General features: G+C 49.8%; 1 protein-coding gene across 5 annotated transcripts in view; it reads left to right on the top strand.

Moving 5' to 3' along the window:
- Nucleotides 1-1780: 1780 nt before the first annotated feature.
- The window catches only part of Znf496 (zinc finger protein 496), a 30279-nt gene continuing 15770 nt past the window's right edge, over nucleotides 1781-16289 (top strand). Inside the window, exons 1-6 of one of the 5 annotated variants that reach the window (XM_045152945.1) lie at nucleotides 1781-1930; nucleotides 2071-2243; nucleotides 3988-4091; nucleotides 4353-4779; nucleotides 4907-5078; nucleotides 10592-10668. In XM_045152945.1, the coding sequence (XP_045008880.1) occupies nucleotides 4390-4779; nucleotides 4907-5078; nucleotides 10592-10668 (639 nt within the window). In that variant the 5' untranslated portion in view covers nucleotides 1781-1930; nucleotides 2071-2243; nucleotides 3988-4091; nucleotides 4353-4389. Of the gene's footprint in view, nucleotides 1931-2070; nucleotides 2277-3987; nucleotides 4092-4352; nucleotides 4780-4906; nucleotides 5079-10591; nucleotides 10669-16289 lie in introns of all 5 variants that reach the window. The other 4 variants (XM_045152946.1, XM_045152943.1, XM_045152947.1 and 1 more) reach the window with 4 other exon arrangements.

Below are 16289 nucleotides of genomic sequence, written 5' to 3'. Positions count from 1 at the left end.
GACGAACATCTTGTAGATGCTCAGTACATGTTTGCTGAATGATGGCACCATGACGACAAAATGAGACAGGCCCGAGATCACCTAGGCAGGGCTTGATCAGTGTGGTTGAACCCAGGTGCTCTGATTCCAGACCCAGACTTTGTGTTGAGCTAAATGCAGAAGAAACGTAAAGTAAGGGCATATTCAGAACCACAAAAGGATCAGTGGGGGCCAACTAGGTGTCAGACCAGGGGAAGGAGCCAAAGTGGGAGTTAGGATGAACCATATGGAATGCACCAGCAACCTCTGTGCCATGCATCTTGACTGCTGGAGGGCACCAGGGGCTACAACTTTGAGCAGGAATCCAAATCTTCCACAGCTGGTTCCTAGGCCAGCTAGCTACCAAGCCAGAGCTCTAGCAACATCCCTGCAGGGTGCATGAGCGTGGACCGTGTGCCTCCCTGACTGGCTTTTGGGGTTTCTTTGGTTGTCCTGTTTGCTGACTGATGCTCTCTTGTGGCAGAGGTCCAGATAAGCTTAGGATGGAATGTGTTGGCTCCAGGTGAGAGCTCTTAGTGGTCCTTGCCCAGACTTGGTGGCCACACGGGGCGTGGGGGGGGGGTACGACAATCACTCTGCCCTTTTATGCTATAGTCTGGGAACATGACCTGTGCTGGTAGTCAGAAGCGACTATTCCAGTAACTTAGGAAGACATGGAAGCCCATAGGCCCACAAGACGAAAGTGATCTGCTCATGGGTGAAAGCCTCTGTCCAATCACTTTCTTTGGGGAAGCTGGTTTCTTCCAGGTACCCTTGAAACTGGATCTGACCAAAAAAGAAAAAAAAAAAAAATCAGCCCAGCAGCTATCCTGTAGGCAACTTTCTCCGCCTCTCTTCCCTGGATGATCCAACTCCACTGCAGAGTGCATGGAGAGGTAGCATTGGACTTGTCAGAAACTGGGGAGAATTTGAGCTACAACCAGAATAGGGTAGTTAGTGGCCCTGTGTGTGCGCGGTCTTAAGGCCCCAATTCCTGCTTACCCCTCACTCCCCATGACTGAGGTCAAAGCCTGGGTTCTCTCAGTGCGCCGTTGTCAATCATCACTTAATAAGCCAGCAATGAGCGCCCTGACTCCCTCTATGCGCAGCCTTCTCTCTGGACACTTCACGGGGATCCTCCTGGCGCTCGAGGGAGCCACGGAGTGCACAGCCTCCTTTAAAAACGTGAACCAGTAAATCAGCTCCACGCCAGCTTTCGGCGTGCGCAGTAGCCCAACTGGGGAGCGGGTCTTCATTTTTGCAGTCTTTCAGGCCTGGCTGGCTTGGAGAGAGGGAGGGAGAGAGAGAGAGAGGGAGAGCGCGAGCGCCGGCTTTGATGTAGGATGGATTTGGGCTGCAAGGGGTTGGGCCAGACCCGCACAGACTGGATGCGGGTGGTCACCGAGCGATCCCACACCCGGCAGCCGGCGGGGCTCCTCACCACCCCCGTCCCCCGCCCTTTTCCAATTCTGGCATCCGGCCAGCTCTGCCAAGCCCGCCCTTCCCGGCGCCCACACTGCCCGGCGGGAGGAACGGGGAAGAGCGGAGCGCCCCGGGCCGGCCTCCCGCGCCGGGGGAAGGGCGCAGCGGGATGCCCCTGGCCCGGGTCCCGCGGCGACGCGCGCAGCACACGCCGGCCCCGGAGGCCCCACAAAGCCCCGGGCCCCGCGCCCAGGCCTGGCGCGCGCCGAGAGGAGCGGGGCGGGCCGAGCGGGCCGGGGGTGTCGGATGTCACCCCCCGCGCACACCTCGGCCGGGGGGCGGGGAAGCGAACCACTGAGATGCGGAGACCTCCTCGGTCCTAGAGCGGAGCAGGAAGTGTCCCAGGGGAGGGAGCCGGAGGGCTCCGGCCTTTCCTTTCGGCGGCGGCCCGGCCTGCGCGGCCCGCCAACGGGGACGCGGCGCGGCGGCGGTGAGTGCGCCCCGGTCCCGCGCCCCGACCCCGCGGCCCCCCGCGCGTCCTCCCGGGCACCGCGCCCAGCGCCGCGGCCCCGCGCAGCTCCCGGGACGGTGCGCGCGCGAGGATGAAGCGGTGCGATTGTCTTTTTGCAGGCGGATCCCTCCTGCCCCCAAGCCGAGCTGCCGCCTTCTGGATGATCCTGAGACGGGATCTGGCCTGGCCAGGGACGAAGTCTGGCCCATGCCCAGGAGTCACCTCGACCGGGATTCCCGGGAGACAGGGCAGGAACGCGTGCGGCTGTTGCCCTGGAGCCCCGGGCTTCGAGGTGAGGAGCACGAGCTGGTCCACCTGGAGGCCGGTGAGCGCCTGAAACCGCCCCCTCCCCCCCCACCCCCGCCCTCCATTTCCCAGGCCTGCAGCGCTCTCCCTGCCTTCGCGCCCGGGGCTGCTCCGGTGACTGCGCTCGGCAAGCCCCGCCCCTGCGGGAACCCTCCCCTCTCCAACGTTAGTTCATTCATCAGGCTTCCGCCGCCGAGACTCCAGCGCGCCAGGTGCCTGAGTGACAAAGAGGGACAAGTCTTGTCTGGGATGAGGTCTCCCTGAGAGCGTTCTCACCGCCGACTTGGATGCCCAGGGTGGGGGGTGGGGAAGGCCTAGGGTACCCGTAGTCCGGGGCGAGCCCGAGCCCGGCTGGGCCCAGCAGGTGGGAGCTGGTGGCCGGAGGGGGCGGGGAGGAGGGCGCGCGGAGCCCAGTTGGGGTCCTTGATGCTGGAGGAGTTGGAGGTGGAATTCGAGTCCGGCGGTGAGAGCTGTCACGGGTCCCAGACACCTCTGCCCTCAGAGTTCCCTTACGGGTGTCTTGATAGACCTGTACTTTGGAACTTGGGGGAGGGCGGTTGTCTTTACTTTGGAATGCAAAGTCCAGAGATTTGGGCGTTTCTGGTGCAATTCCGTGGCACAGCGGCTTTTCTAGCATCAGTTTGTCTTCCTGCAAAGTGGGAGTGAGGCCTGTGCGCACTCTGTGGGCTGTGGGAGGCTGTGGTGCCGCCGTACTGGGAATCTCTACAGGCGAGGGTGTGAAGGCTCAGTGGTCCTGCCTAGGAGTGCCAGGCCCCGAGGCGGAGAGCGGAGCTTGTGCGTCCTCCTCGTGTGTCTTGTTTCTTCCTCTGTGTCCTGAAGCGTGAGTCACGGCATGGTCAGGTGGAGTGTTCCCTGGTCTGGGTTTGGGCAATAGAGACTCCTCAGCCCCTACCGTATGTATCCTGGGTTCCTAGGGGGCTGAGAACTATGCCATGAGGGTTCACCTCTCCTCTCCTAGCCTAGGAAAGGCTGTGAAGTAAGCACACCATTGTCTTGAGGTAGAGACTAGAGCAAGGGTCACAAAGAGATGGGAAACAAGTTATCGTTACATGCAAGCGAAAGATGATTGTTCACCTGTTGGATGCAGTTTGGCTTAAGGTTTGTCTGAAAGCACTGCTGTTTTGGGGTAGGAGCGGATAGTATTGATCATCCAACCCAGGGCCTTGCACATGCTAAACAGGCCCTCAACCACTGAGCTACGGCTTAGCAACCAGGCTTAGCAGTAGTGCTTTATTTTCCCCCTTTCCTTTTCTTTCTTTTGTTTTTTTTTTTTTTCGAGGTAGGGTTTCACTCTGGCCCAGGCTGACCAGGAATTACCTATGTAGTCTCATGGTGATCCTCCTACCTCTGCCTCCTGAGTGCTGGGATTAAAGGCGTGCGCCACCACATCCAGCTTGTTTTTTTTTGGGTGGGGGGGAAGGTTCTCACTCTAGCCCAGGCTGACCTGAAAGTCATTGTGTAATCTCAGGGTGGCCTGGAACTCAGAGATTCTCCTGTGTCTGTGCTAGGATTAAAGGCGTGTACCACCACACCCTACAGCAGTGGTGCTTTTGAATGCAGTGTTACTTCTCTGGAAAACTGCATGCAGCTGCCTTTTGCCACATTCCCCATCTGTCTTGGAGCTTTCTCACCTGTGCTTCAGCCCTGACTTCTAGGAGAGCCTGGGGTGGGCATTGACAGTATGTCTGTCTCTCCCCCCCCCCCCCCAGCTCAGTTTGTAAAGGTCTCAATCACAAGGACAGTGAGTTTGGCTTCAGAGCTTCAAGAGAGCAGTCTGCTGGGGACATCTTCCAGGAGGACCTGTCCACTAAAGGTACCAGAAAGCCTTGATTACCTACCTCCTCTCATGTGGCCCCACTGGCCTTTTGGAATGCTGGAAATGCTACCACTCTTCCAGATGCCCTACCTGTCCGCCTTAGCTTTCTGCCTCCACGTGTAAAGCTCAGCTATCCCAACATCCCCCAGGGCTTCTTCAAAGGGCTGGTCTCTGTGGGCTTTGTCTGCTACCCCAACCCCCCAAGAACACCCACTGGAGACCAGAGCATTGAAGCCAGTGATTTCTGTTTGGAAATAGGGTCGTCTTCTGCTGCTGACCCCCATCAAATCCCATCATGCCCACAGCCCTGTGCCCCCGAGTCTTGGCTCCGAAGGAAAGTGAGGAGCCCAGAAAAATGCGGAGCCCTCCTGGAGAGAACCCTGGCCCCCAGGGCGAGCTGCCCAGCCCAGAGTCCTCCCGTCGCCTCTTTCGCCGCTTTCGATACCAGGAGGCAGCAGGACCTCGAGAGGCCCTTCAGCGCCTCTGGGAGCTGTGCCGGGGCTGGCTGCGGCTCGAGAGGCACACCAAGGAGCAGATCCTGGAGCTGCTGGTGCTAGAGCAGTTCTTGGCCATCCTGCCGTGGGAGATTCAGAGCTGGGTGCGTGCCCAGGAGCCCGAGAGTGGCGAGCAGGCTGTGGCCGCGGTGGAGGCCCTGGAACGGGAGCAGGGGAGACCCTGGCAGTGGGTAAGCCGGGGGCAGCTGGAGGAGGGACAGCCTTGCTAGCCTACCCAGTTCTGTGCAGAGCCCATGCTGGCGGCCCTGCTGCAGTCCAGTTGAAACTAGTCCTCAACGGCTTTCTGTGGGATTACAGCTCAAGCACTGTGAAGACCCAGTGGTGATTGACGACGGGGATGGGCCTCAGGACCCAGAGCAGGAACGGCTGCCAGTGGAACCTCAGGGTAACCTTGATGTCCAACCAGTGGCCCTGGCACAGGGCACAGGGCTCCTAAGCAGGCCACCAGGACAACCCAGTGAAGACACAGGTATGTAACCCATGGGGTGTTGGGAGGGCCATGTGTGTATCTCCTGTGACCAGACATTTGCTAAGGTGATGGCTCTTTATATTCATTTCATTCCTGTTACCCGAGGAGCTGTGAACTTTTCTCAAGACTTTGATCCTCCCCCAGAACAACCATTTTCTTAGTGCTAGGACCTCCCAGACAGAGCTTCTCAGTGAGCAGATGTCTGTGAGGTGGTGTGGTCTCTCCTCTTGGAGGACACGTTTCCAAGGGCTTGGTAGTGGAGGCGGTTAGGGACTGTCATTGTACACACAGGACCTATGGCCTGAGGTGAGCACGGGCATGTCTCCTGGCCTCTGGAACTACATGTCCTTGCGCACAGGATCACTATGTGTTTGAAGCTTTAAATGGGGGCCAGGATGACCCCAGGCCAAGTTTGAGTAGATATCAGTACAAAGTGCTCTGGGGCTGCAAAGGGGGAGATGCGTCCCAGGTCAAAAACACCTGATTTTGACTGGGTCATTTAACACAAAGCAGGGTGTTCTGGGAAATTGCACTCCTGGTTCCTCCTGGCTAATGGGAATGGTAGTCTCCCAATTGGGCTTTTTGTTTTTTTTTGTTGTTTGTCTTATGTTTTGAGGTATGGTTTCACAGTAGCCTGAACTAACCTGGAACTCACTCTATAACCTAGGCTGGTCCCAAACTCATATGATAGTTCTATCTTAGCCTCCCAAGACATGAGCCATCACACTTTTTTTTTTTTTTTTTAAGATTGAATGAAGTATATAGAATTCATGAAATATCCATTATGAGGCCTAAACTGCCCGAACTTACTTTTGAGCTCCAGTGGGTTACCTCTACATAGCTGAGCCCTCCTGGAGAGACCTCCAGGACACCTGCCCTCAACACACACGCGCACGCACGCATGCACTCACTCACTCACTCACACAGAGCCCAAGGACCTCATAAGATAGCATAGTGTCAGATGCACAAAATAACATCTACTTAGTTTGCCATGGCAGGAGGCCCTGCAGAGCCCATACTCATTCTCTTGCTCTCCCTCTCTCCCCCTCTCTTTTGTTTCTCTTCCTCTCAAATAAATAAAAGTATTTTTAAGAAAGATAGCATAGTGGGGTCTTGTTTTGTTTTGAGACAAGGTCTCACTGTATCACACGCCGACTTGGAACTCTGTCCTTTTACCCGCAGCCTCCTGAGTGCTGGGCAGATCGGTATATGCCACCCTTCCCAGCCTGAAATGGCATAGTATTTGCATATGACTTATGCGCATCATCTCCACCTGAAGACATTTCTCATTATTTAAATTTATTTATTTCAGAGGGGGAGAGAGAGAGAATGGGCATGCCAGGGCCTCCAGCTGCTGGAAACAAACTCCAGATGCATGTGCCATTTTGTGTATCTGGCATTATGTGGGTACTGGGGGATGTAACCCTGGCTGTCGGGCCTTGCAATCAAGTGCCTTTAACCACTAGAAATCTCCAGTCCCATTTCTCATTATTTCTATTGCCTCGCACAATGTGAATGTTACTTAATAGTTTTATTGTAATCCTCAAGGAATTGGGACAAGAAAAAAAAAAGTACATATGTAGGGCTCTTTATTGTTGTCTCCCAAATTCATTTAATCTGCAGTTGGTCCAGTTGGGCTAATGACCATGGGAGGGTGTGGCATCTCCAGTTGAAAACAGCTGTGTCGTGTGTGTTTGCCTGGGTGGACTTGTCACACTCTCTGTAACTGCAGTGGGAGAAGTGGGAGGTCAGGGTGCTGTAGCATGTAGCCTCACGTCTCTGGGGTGAACTTCCAGACCAGGCACAGTTATGGGGGAAGTGATTTATTGAAGCAGGGTAAGGTCCATAATACAGAAGTTGTCCTTGGCCCTACTTCACAGACCAAGCAGGGAGATAGAGAAAAAGGCCCAAGGCCACAAGGCCAGCACCACAAGCAAGCACACTTCAGGAACCACAGGCAGAGCCCCCACACTTTGCATATCTTTAGACTGGAATTCCAAGTCCACCCCACACCTTGGGGCTGGACGCCTTCCGCCCAGTGACACCTCCACCAGCCAGGTGGCTGCAGATCTAAAATACTTAAATAAAATCCTGAGTATATTGGAGGCCATTCATTCAAACTACCACAATGTCTTATAATTTGCACCTTTGTTCTTGACATTGTGATAAGCTTTTAAGGGGTATGAGGATGGAGCCCAGTGGTAGAACACCGACTCAAGCATTGCATTTCCCCTCCAAAAAGGCTTTGTATTTATTTAGCTTTCCTTTTTTTTCTCTTCCTTTCTTTTGTCTTCTGTTCTCCATTCTCCCTTCTCAGTGGGGACCTGGCATATAGCCCAGGGCTTGCTTCAAACTCAGGGTCCTCCTACCTTAGCCTTGAATGCTGTGACTACAGATTTCCTTGGCTACCCTTGGCAATTATAAACCTTTTGGTTAATTTTTTTTTTAAGTATTCCTTTTTCCCCTATGTGGAAATGTATTTGACTAAAGCATAAATGAGATAACTCTTTGGCCCTCCCTGAGGATAACAGTGAAGACTGAGGACAGTGTGTTGGCTTGTTGGCGCTCCTCTGGTGAGATTCCTCCCACACACTGGGTAGTTTACCTAGTGGGAGATTATTCAGTTTTGAAAGCTGAAGGAAGGATGAGCTGGAGAGTGGCATATGCGTCTGGAGTTTGTTTGCAGTAGCGAGAAGCCCTCACATGCCCATTCACCAACTCTCTCTCTTGCGGCACTGTCCCTTTCTGTCTGTCTTTCTCTCTCAAATAAGCCTAAAAATATTTTTTTAAAAGGTCTGGAGAGATGGCTCAGGATAAAGGCTCTTGCTTGCATGGTCTGAAAGCCTTGTTTCTTCAGTGCCTACATAAAGCCAGATGCACAGAAGGGTGCATGCATCTGGAGTTCATTTGCAGTGGCAGGAGGCCCTAGCATACCATACTTGCTCCCTCTCTGTCTCTCTCAAATAAATAAATTTAAAATTGTGTGTGTGTGTGTGTGTGTGTGTCTGTCTGTTTCTTTTTGGTTTTTCCAGGTAGGGTCTCACTCTAGCTCAGGCTGACCTGGAATTCACTATGTAGTCTCAGTGTGGTCTTGAACTCATGGCAATCTTCCTACCTCTGCCTCCGGAGCTCTGGTATTAAAGACAGAGCTCTGGGATTAAAGACGTGTGCCACCACGCCCGGCTGTTTATTTTTCAAGGTAGGGCCTCACTGTAGCCCTGGTTGACGTGCAATTCACTGACATCTCAGGGTGACCTTGAACTCACGGTGATTCTCCTACCTCTGCCTCCCAAGTGCTGGGATTAAAGCAAAAATACATTTTTTAAAAAGCTGAAGGGCAAGTCATCCTTGGATTCTCTGAAGCCCCTCATCTTGGCTGGTAGGCAGCCACCTTGTTCTGTGTCCTCCAGTCATCTTCCCTGTGGTCTTCCCTCCCGTGTGACTACAGTTCTAGTCTCCTCTTTAGGGACACTGTGATAAGATTTAGAGCCATGCTAATGACCTCATTTTAACTTAATTGCCTCTTTGGAGATCTTTTCTCTAAATACAGTCACATTTTGAAGTGCCTGGGGGTTAGGGCGGCCACACTCAGTATACAAGACGGAGTTCAGTTTGTAACTGGAGGCACGGGATAAGAGCCCCTCCCCAAATAGACAGTACTGTGCCAGAAAGCCTGGGTATAGGACAGGCCTTGCTGTGGAGGGCTTGCTGAAACCCCGAAGGCCTCAAGCAGTTTCTACTTGGGCTGAGCAGAGTCAGCCTCATTCACTTGGACAATAGTGACCACAGAGCTAGCAGCGTGAGAGTAGCTCAGGAAAACCCTAAGTGCCAGGATGGCTCGTCACTGAGGTGAGTTACCTGTCATGTCTAACTCCTCATCTTGGATATTGCCCCCCCCCCCAGAGCTGTACTCTGTGGTTAGGCTAAAGCTTTTCTGCATGATACTCAAAAGTAGATGCATTTAAAGCCAGACGTGGTGGCGCACGCCTTTAATCCCAGCACTCGGGAGGCAGAGGTAGGAGGATAGCCATGAGTTCAAGGCCACCCTGAGATGACAGTTAATTCCAGGTCAGCCTGGACCAGAGTGAGACCCTACCTCAAAAAAAAAAAAAAATCTGAGCCAGGTGGTGCACACCTTTAATCCCAGCACTCAGGAGGCAGAGGTAGGAGGATCGCCATGAGTTCAAGGCCACCCTGAGACTACATAGTGAGTTCCAGGTCAGCCTGGGCTAGAGTGAAACCCTACCTTGAAAAAAGAAAATAATAGTAGATGCATTTTTCGTGGCCAAAGCTGGCATGAGACTAATGCATCCCTGGCCGGCAGCAGGTATAGGAGGGAACACCACAAGAAACTGACAGCTGAATTCTGTGTCGTTCATGGTTAGAAATGTGCATTGCTTACCTTTATTTTATGACCATGTTTCACTATAGAATGCAGACTGGCTTCAATGTCCTAATCCTCCTGACTGAGCCACCCAAGTACAAGTTTACAACACTAACTTTGACTTTTTAGATTATGGATTACACATATAAGGAGGATTAAACAGTGCTTTTCTCCCTGGACCTGGTTTATGCATTTAGAATAATGTTTTCCAGGTTCACCCATGTTATACAGATGACAGGCCACATTTTCTTTATCCATTCATCTGTTGATCCCGTGACTGATGTGAATAATCCTGCAAGGAACTTGAGAGTGACGGTCTTTTTATATATATATATATATATGTATGTATGTATATGTGTGTGTGTGTATTTTTTTTAATTTATGTGTTTGATAGAGTGAGTGAGTGAGTATAGGTGGGTTTACATGGGTGTGGGGAATCGAACCCAGGCCATTAGGATTTCCAAGAAAGCGCTTTTAATCACTAAGCCATCTCCTCAGCCCCAAGAGTGACTCTTTGAGGTGCTCATTTTTGGGGTGCATACTCACAGAAGGGGTTGCTAGCTAAGGTAGCTTTGTTCATTTTGTGAGGAGCCTCAGCTGTTTGTCATAATGACTGTGCTAATCACATTCCTGCTAACGATTCCAGAATTCTCTTTCTTCCTCCTCCGCGTCCCCCTTGCGTCAGTCTCCTTTCAGAACTCGGGACAACAGACTGCAGGTGAACAGGGAACCTTGTACAACACCAGGGTCCCACATTCGTCCTCACACAGCCTGCCGTCTTCACCAACCAAAGTGCCATAGCTTTAGCATCCCCGCCTTTTTGGCCATATTTTATATAAAGAAAATAGGTCCCTGGAATTAATTGTTGGCAGGGCCAACCTTGAACCCAGGCATTCCCTAGGACTGCCCCCTCTGCCATATCTGAAAAGAGTTCCAGAGCCCCTCATGGTTTGCGCTGTGTGTGTGCAGATAAGAAAAGAGGGGGCCGGGTTATGTGTAGCACCAGAATACTACTCCCTGTCGGTGCCTCTCTTGGGATGTTTTTCACTGTGTTGCATAGAGAGAGATACCCGGGAGGTATCAGGGCCAAGCCTGGCCGCCTTTGGACACGACTTTCCATCCCTTCCAGGTTCGCAAGATGTTTTCCTTCTTCAGGAGCAGAGTGGGAGGGATGCCCAGCCAGTGGCCACCTGCCAGCTGCCTTCGGTGAGTGATTCCTACAAAGGTCCAAGAAAGTCCCACACCTGCACCTCTGAGCTGTCCTATGGGACACCTTTCCCAGGACCCTGGCCCGCTGGCTGTCTGCCGTCAGATGCTCAGCTTCAGGGCTGGTCTTGGTGATGCCCGTCCCTCCCGTTGGTGGTCTCAGCACGCTCACCTCTCAGCCCTGCTGCTGCCTGCAGCTGAGGCTTTCAGGGGTCCACTTCACTTGTTCCCTGGCCACAGTGGTATTCCTAGTGCAGATGGTCTCCCTGGGGAAGATGGGCTCGTGTCAGTAGAAGATTAAAGAGCAAGAGACATGAAAAGCTGGTGACCCATTGTCCAAAATGTTTGGGACCATAATATTTTGAATTCTTGGGGGTGGGGTCTTGGGATATGAGCATACATACAGGGGCCCAAGTCTGAATATGAAACTTATATTTCCTATACGTCTTATAGACAAACCAAACGTCATTTTGTACAATTTTTAAGCTGGTTGTATGCATTAGAGAAAGTTGTGGGTAATCCATGGGTGCTGTTTTATTAGCGCTCAGAAAGTTTGGGGTTTTGAGGTCATTCCAGACTGGGGTTAGGAATGGCTGTATTAACAAATCATGGCAGAATAACGGAGCTGGGCAGTCCACTGTCTGACTGTACACTTACAGTGAGGAGGACCTAGAATAGTTAGCCAGGCCACCTGGGAGTGCCAGGCATGGTGGCACACACCTTCCATTCCAGCACTTGGAAGACAGAGGTAGGAGGACTGCTGTGAGTTTGAGAATACCCTGAGACTACATAGTGAATTCCAGGTTAGCCTGTACTAGAGTGAGACCCTACCTCCAAAAACAAAACAAAACAAACAAACAAACAAAAATGCTTATTTTTCCTGCACTGACTTTGGATTTTTTTCAGAAATCAGTTGGGAGTGGGGCTGTGTCTCCTGGATTACCTGTCCAACACATAGGTTTCTTGCCCCTCTGCTGACACTACTCAGTGTTGACCATGTGAGCCTTTAGGTTAGGCAGGCTGGTTTCCTGCAGTTTTATTCCTCAAAAGTATTTCTGCTGTTTTTTATCAAGAGGCCTAACTGAACTACAGCCAGCTCCTGTTCTACCTAGTTTGACTCCTTTTAGCATTCTGTATGAATCTTAGAATAATCTTGTTTGTATCTACAAAAAAATCTCACTGAATTTTGGTAGGAATTTTATCAACCCAGCACATTAATTTGGGGCATGCTGACATTAGTGTATGGATGTGGCATGCCTCGGCAGTTGTTGAATTCTTGGATTCTTTCTACAGTGTTGTGTGGCTCTGGGCCTTGTGAGATTTATCCCACTCTTTTTTTTTTGAGTTATCATGAATGATGGGTTTTTGTTGTCTAAATATATATATGTGTATATATATATATATATATATATATATATATATTTTTTTTTTTTTTTTTTTTTTTAATTTGCAGTCAGACAGAATGGGCATGCCAGACTCTTGCCACTGACCACCAAGTCTGGATGGCATGTGCCACTGTGTGTATCTGGCTTTGTGTGGGTACCAGGCCTTCCCACTTCACAGGCAAGCACCGTTAACACTGAGCCATTTCTCCAGCTCCTACTGTATGGAGACAGGGTTCTGAAGCCCAGGCTGGCCTCAAACTCTTCTTGCACAGAGTGGCTGCAATCCTCCTGCCTCAGCCTTCTCTTAAGTTTAAACTCCTGGGTTTAAGGCATGAATCATCATACCTACAAATTTTTCTTAGATTCCTCTGAGGTTTTGTTTGTGGGCCAGGACTGCATCACCACTAGGACAGCTGTGCGACGGGGGAGAGCTTTACTTTGCTTCTGATCTTGCGGGGAGAACGTTGTCTTTTACTGTGAAGTATTTGCCTGCTGTCATACTTCTTATCAATTCTCTTTCTCACATGTGGAGGCTCCTCAGCTCCTTTTCAGGTTTTGTTAGGCGTGGCTATTACTTTTGTCAAAGCCTTTTCTGTATCACTTGATACGATCATGTGAAATTTCTCTTTAGCCACTTCTAATGTGGCAGATTACATTGGCTGATTTTTTTGAATATTGAAACAGCTTCATGTCCTTAGAATATATCCTTCCTTGATACTTGTATTTACAAATTGCTGAACTTCATTTCTTTTTTTTTTCTTTTTTTTTGATTTTTCGAGATAGGGTCTCACTCTACTAGTCCAGGCTGACCTGGAATTCACTATGGAGTCTCAGGGTGGCCTAGAACTCATGGCAATCCTCCTACCTCTGCCTCCCGAGTGCTGGGATTAAAGGCATGCGCCACCACTTCCAGCTTGAACTTCATTTCTTGGGTGGGGGGGGCGGGTGTTTATTTGTTGCTGTTTTTGAGACAGGTCTTATACTGATTGCTAAGGATAACAGACTTCTGATCCTCCTGGCTCCTGATTGCCAAGATGTGCCACCACACCTGATTTTTATGTGGTCCTGAGGATAGAACCCGGAGCTCTGTGCATTCCAGGCAGACACTGTACCAGTTGAGCTGTATCTCCTGATAGGCTCTTATCTCCGGAAGAGAAAGAGTTGTGCACTTTTCTGCCTTTATAGCCTTTGCCTGGCTATGGTATCACCTCATAAAAGGGAAGAGTCACCTCATTTTCTAAAGCTGATTGTGTAACACTGGTACCTGTTCTTCAAACACATGAGAGAATTCAGTGGGGAGTATTTTAATTATAGAGTCAGTTTCTTTAATGGTTCCATAAATTGTGATAGTTTTAAGTTTTGCAAAGAATTGGTTCATTTTATGGTTATTAAATTTACATATGTAGGGCTGGAGAGATGGCTTAGCGGTTAGGCGCTTGCCTGTGAAGCCTAAGGACCCCGGTTCAAGGCTCGGTTCCCCAGGTCCCACGTTAGCCAGATGCACAGGGGGGCGCACGCGTCTGGAGTTCGTTGGCAGAGGCTGGAAGCCCTGGCGCGCCCATTCTCTCTCTCTCCCTCTATCTGTCTTTCTCTCTGTGTCTGTCGCTCTCAAATAAATAAATTAAAAAAAAATTTACATATGTAGGAAAAAGTTTACATATGTAGAATTATTTGCAGTAATTCTTTTTTAAAAATTTATTATATGTGTGTGTCAGCATACTAGGGTCTATGGCTGTAAACAAATGCCTGTCTGGCTTTACATGGGTGGCTGGGGAATTGGATTTCTGGGCCAGCAAGCTTTGTAAGAAAGTGCCTTTAACCACTGAGTCACTTCCCTGGCCCATATTTTCAATAATTCTTTTTATTTATTTATTTATTTTGTGAGGAGGGAGAGAAAAAAAAGGGCATGCATACCATGGCCTGTTGCTGCTGCCAGTGAACTCCAGACATGTGTGCCACTTTGTGCCTCTGGCTGGCTTTTTGCAAGCAAGCATTTTAACCCGGAGCCCTAGCCCTACAGTGACTATTGTCCTTTTGATATCTCACTCCCCTTCCTTTACAGGATCTGTATGGGTTCCTCTGATTTACCTCCAATATCAGAAGTTTGTGCATGCTTTTTGTTTTGTTAGTCTTACGGGCTTTTGGTGTTAGTGATCTTTTCAAAGAATGGTTATGTTGGCTCCTCTATCGGTCTGTTCTCAGGGTCATTGATGCTTACTCTTCATTCCACATGCTTGGGGTTTGTTTATTTTGGTTTCTGTGGGTTCAGGGGTGGGAGCTTAGAGGATCATTTGGAGGAGTTGCTTTCTGAGGTATAAATACCTGGACTATACACTCTGCCCTGGCACTGCATTGACCGGGCACTGCAGTGTGCTGCTGTGGATTTTTATTTTCTTTCATTTTAGGAACTTTTGAATTTCCCTTGGGCTGGAGAGATGGCCTAACGATTAAGGCACTTGTCTGTGAAGCCTAATGACCTAGGTTCAATTCCCCAGTACCCATGTAAGCCAGATGAACATGGTGACATACGCATCTGGAGTTCATTTGCAGTGGCTAGAGGCCGTGGTGCACCCATTTTCTCACACTTATAATAAATAAATACAAAAAATTAAAAAAATTAAATTGAACCTTTTTCTTTTTTAATCAACTGTAATTTAGAAGTATCTTGTTTAATTTCTTAAGGACTTAGCAACTTTCCCATTATCTCTTTGAGGTGTTTTTTTTTTTTTTTTTCCCCCGAGATAGGGTTTCACTGTAGCCCATGCTGACCTAGAATTCACTGTGTATTCTGAGGGTGGCATTGAACTCATGGTGATCCTCCTACCTCTGCCTCCCAAGTGATGGGATTAAAGGCATGCAGTACCACGCCTGGCTCTTTTTGATTTTTGAATTAGGATCTAGCTGTATAGCCCAGGCTGGCCTAGAACTTGGCAGTCCTCCTGCCTTAGCCTCCCAAGTGCTAGGAGTACAGGTGTATGCCAGCATACCAGACATCTATTTGTTATTGATACCTAGTTTGTTCATCACTATTGTGAAAGAATTGTACCCCTATATGAACCTCTATATGATTTGAATTCTTTATTTGTTAGAGAGAGAGAGAGAATGGGCACGCCAGGGCCTCTAGTCACTGCAGACAAGCTCCAGACACATGCATCACCTTGTGCATCTGGCTTACATGGGTCCTGAGGAACTGAATCTAGGTCCTTAGGCTTTACCAGCAAGCGCCTTAAGTACTGAGCAACCTCTGCAGCCCTAATTCTTTTTTTTAAAGACTTAAAATATTTTATTCTTATTGACTTGTTTCATAGAGAAAGAGAGAGTGGGTCTGCCAGGGCCTCCAGGTACTGCAAACAAACTATACATATGCGCCATCTTGTGCATCTGGCTTACGTGGGTCCTGGGGAATCGAACCCAGGTCTTTTGGCTTTGCAGGCAAATACCTTAACTGCTAATCCATCCCTCCAGCCCTTCCCCCTTTTTTTTCAATTTTTGTGTGTATATGCATGTGGCAGATGAGTGTGTTTATGTGTGCGTGCATCAGATGCAGGATCTCCCATCGTTGTAGGCGTGTTGGAATCACACTTTACACCCAGCTCTGTGTAGGTGGTGGAGAGTTGCACCCAGGCTGACAGGCTTTGTAAGCAAGTGCCTTAACCACTGAACCATTTCCCCAGCCCTGATCGCAATGCTTTTATTAAGCATTTGAGAGTTGTTTTTCCTTCCCTCCAGGATCTATGCCATGTGGAAGGGTTCTATTGGGTGTTGTGGGTAAGATATCCTGTGAATACTAATTTGATTCTGGCTGGTGGCTGGCTATTGAGTTCTTGTGCTTGTGGTTTTTTAAAACTTTATTTTATTTTATATATTTATTTGATTTTTTTTTTTGAGTCAAGCCCAACAGACTAACTTTTTTTTATGAGAGAAGGGGGGGGGGGACTGGCTCACCAGGTCTTCTAGCCACTGTAATCGAACTCCAGATGCATGTGCCCTCTTGTGCGCATGTGCCACCTTGCACACTTGCGTTACTGTGCATCTGGCTTGCACTTGTAGATCTGGCTAACCTGGGTCCTGGAGAATTGAACCTCGAACTGGGGTCCTTAGGCTTCACAGGCAAGCGCTTAACTGCTAAACCATCTCCACTTTTTTTGAGGTAGGGTCTCACTCTAGCTCAGGCTGACCTGGAATTCATTCTGTAGTCTCAGGGTGGCTTCAAACTCTTGGCAATCCTCTTACTTC

Source organism: Jaculus jaculus, chromosome 6 (genome assembly GCF_020740685.1).
Source record: "Jaculus jaculus isolate mJacJac1 chromosome 6, mJacJac1.mat.Y.cur, whole genome shotgun sequence".
Classification (NCBI taxonomy): domain Eukaryota; kingdom Metazoa; phylum Chordata; class Mammalia; order Rodentia; family Dipodidae; genus Jaculus; species Jaculus jaculus.
This window is presented reverse-complemented; position numbering and strand designations above follow the sequence as displayed.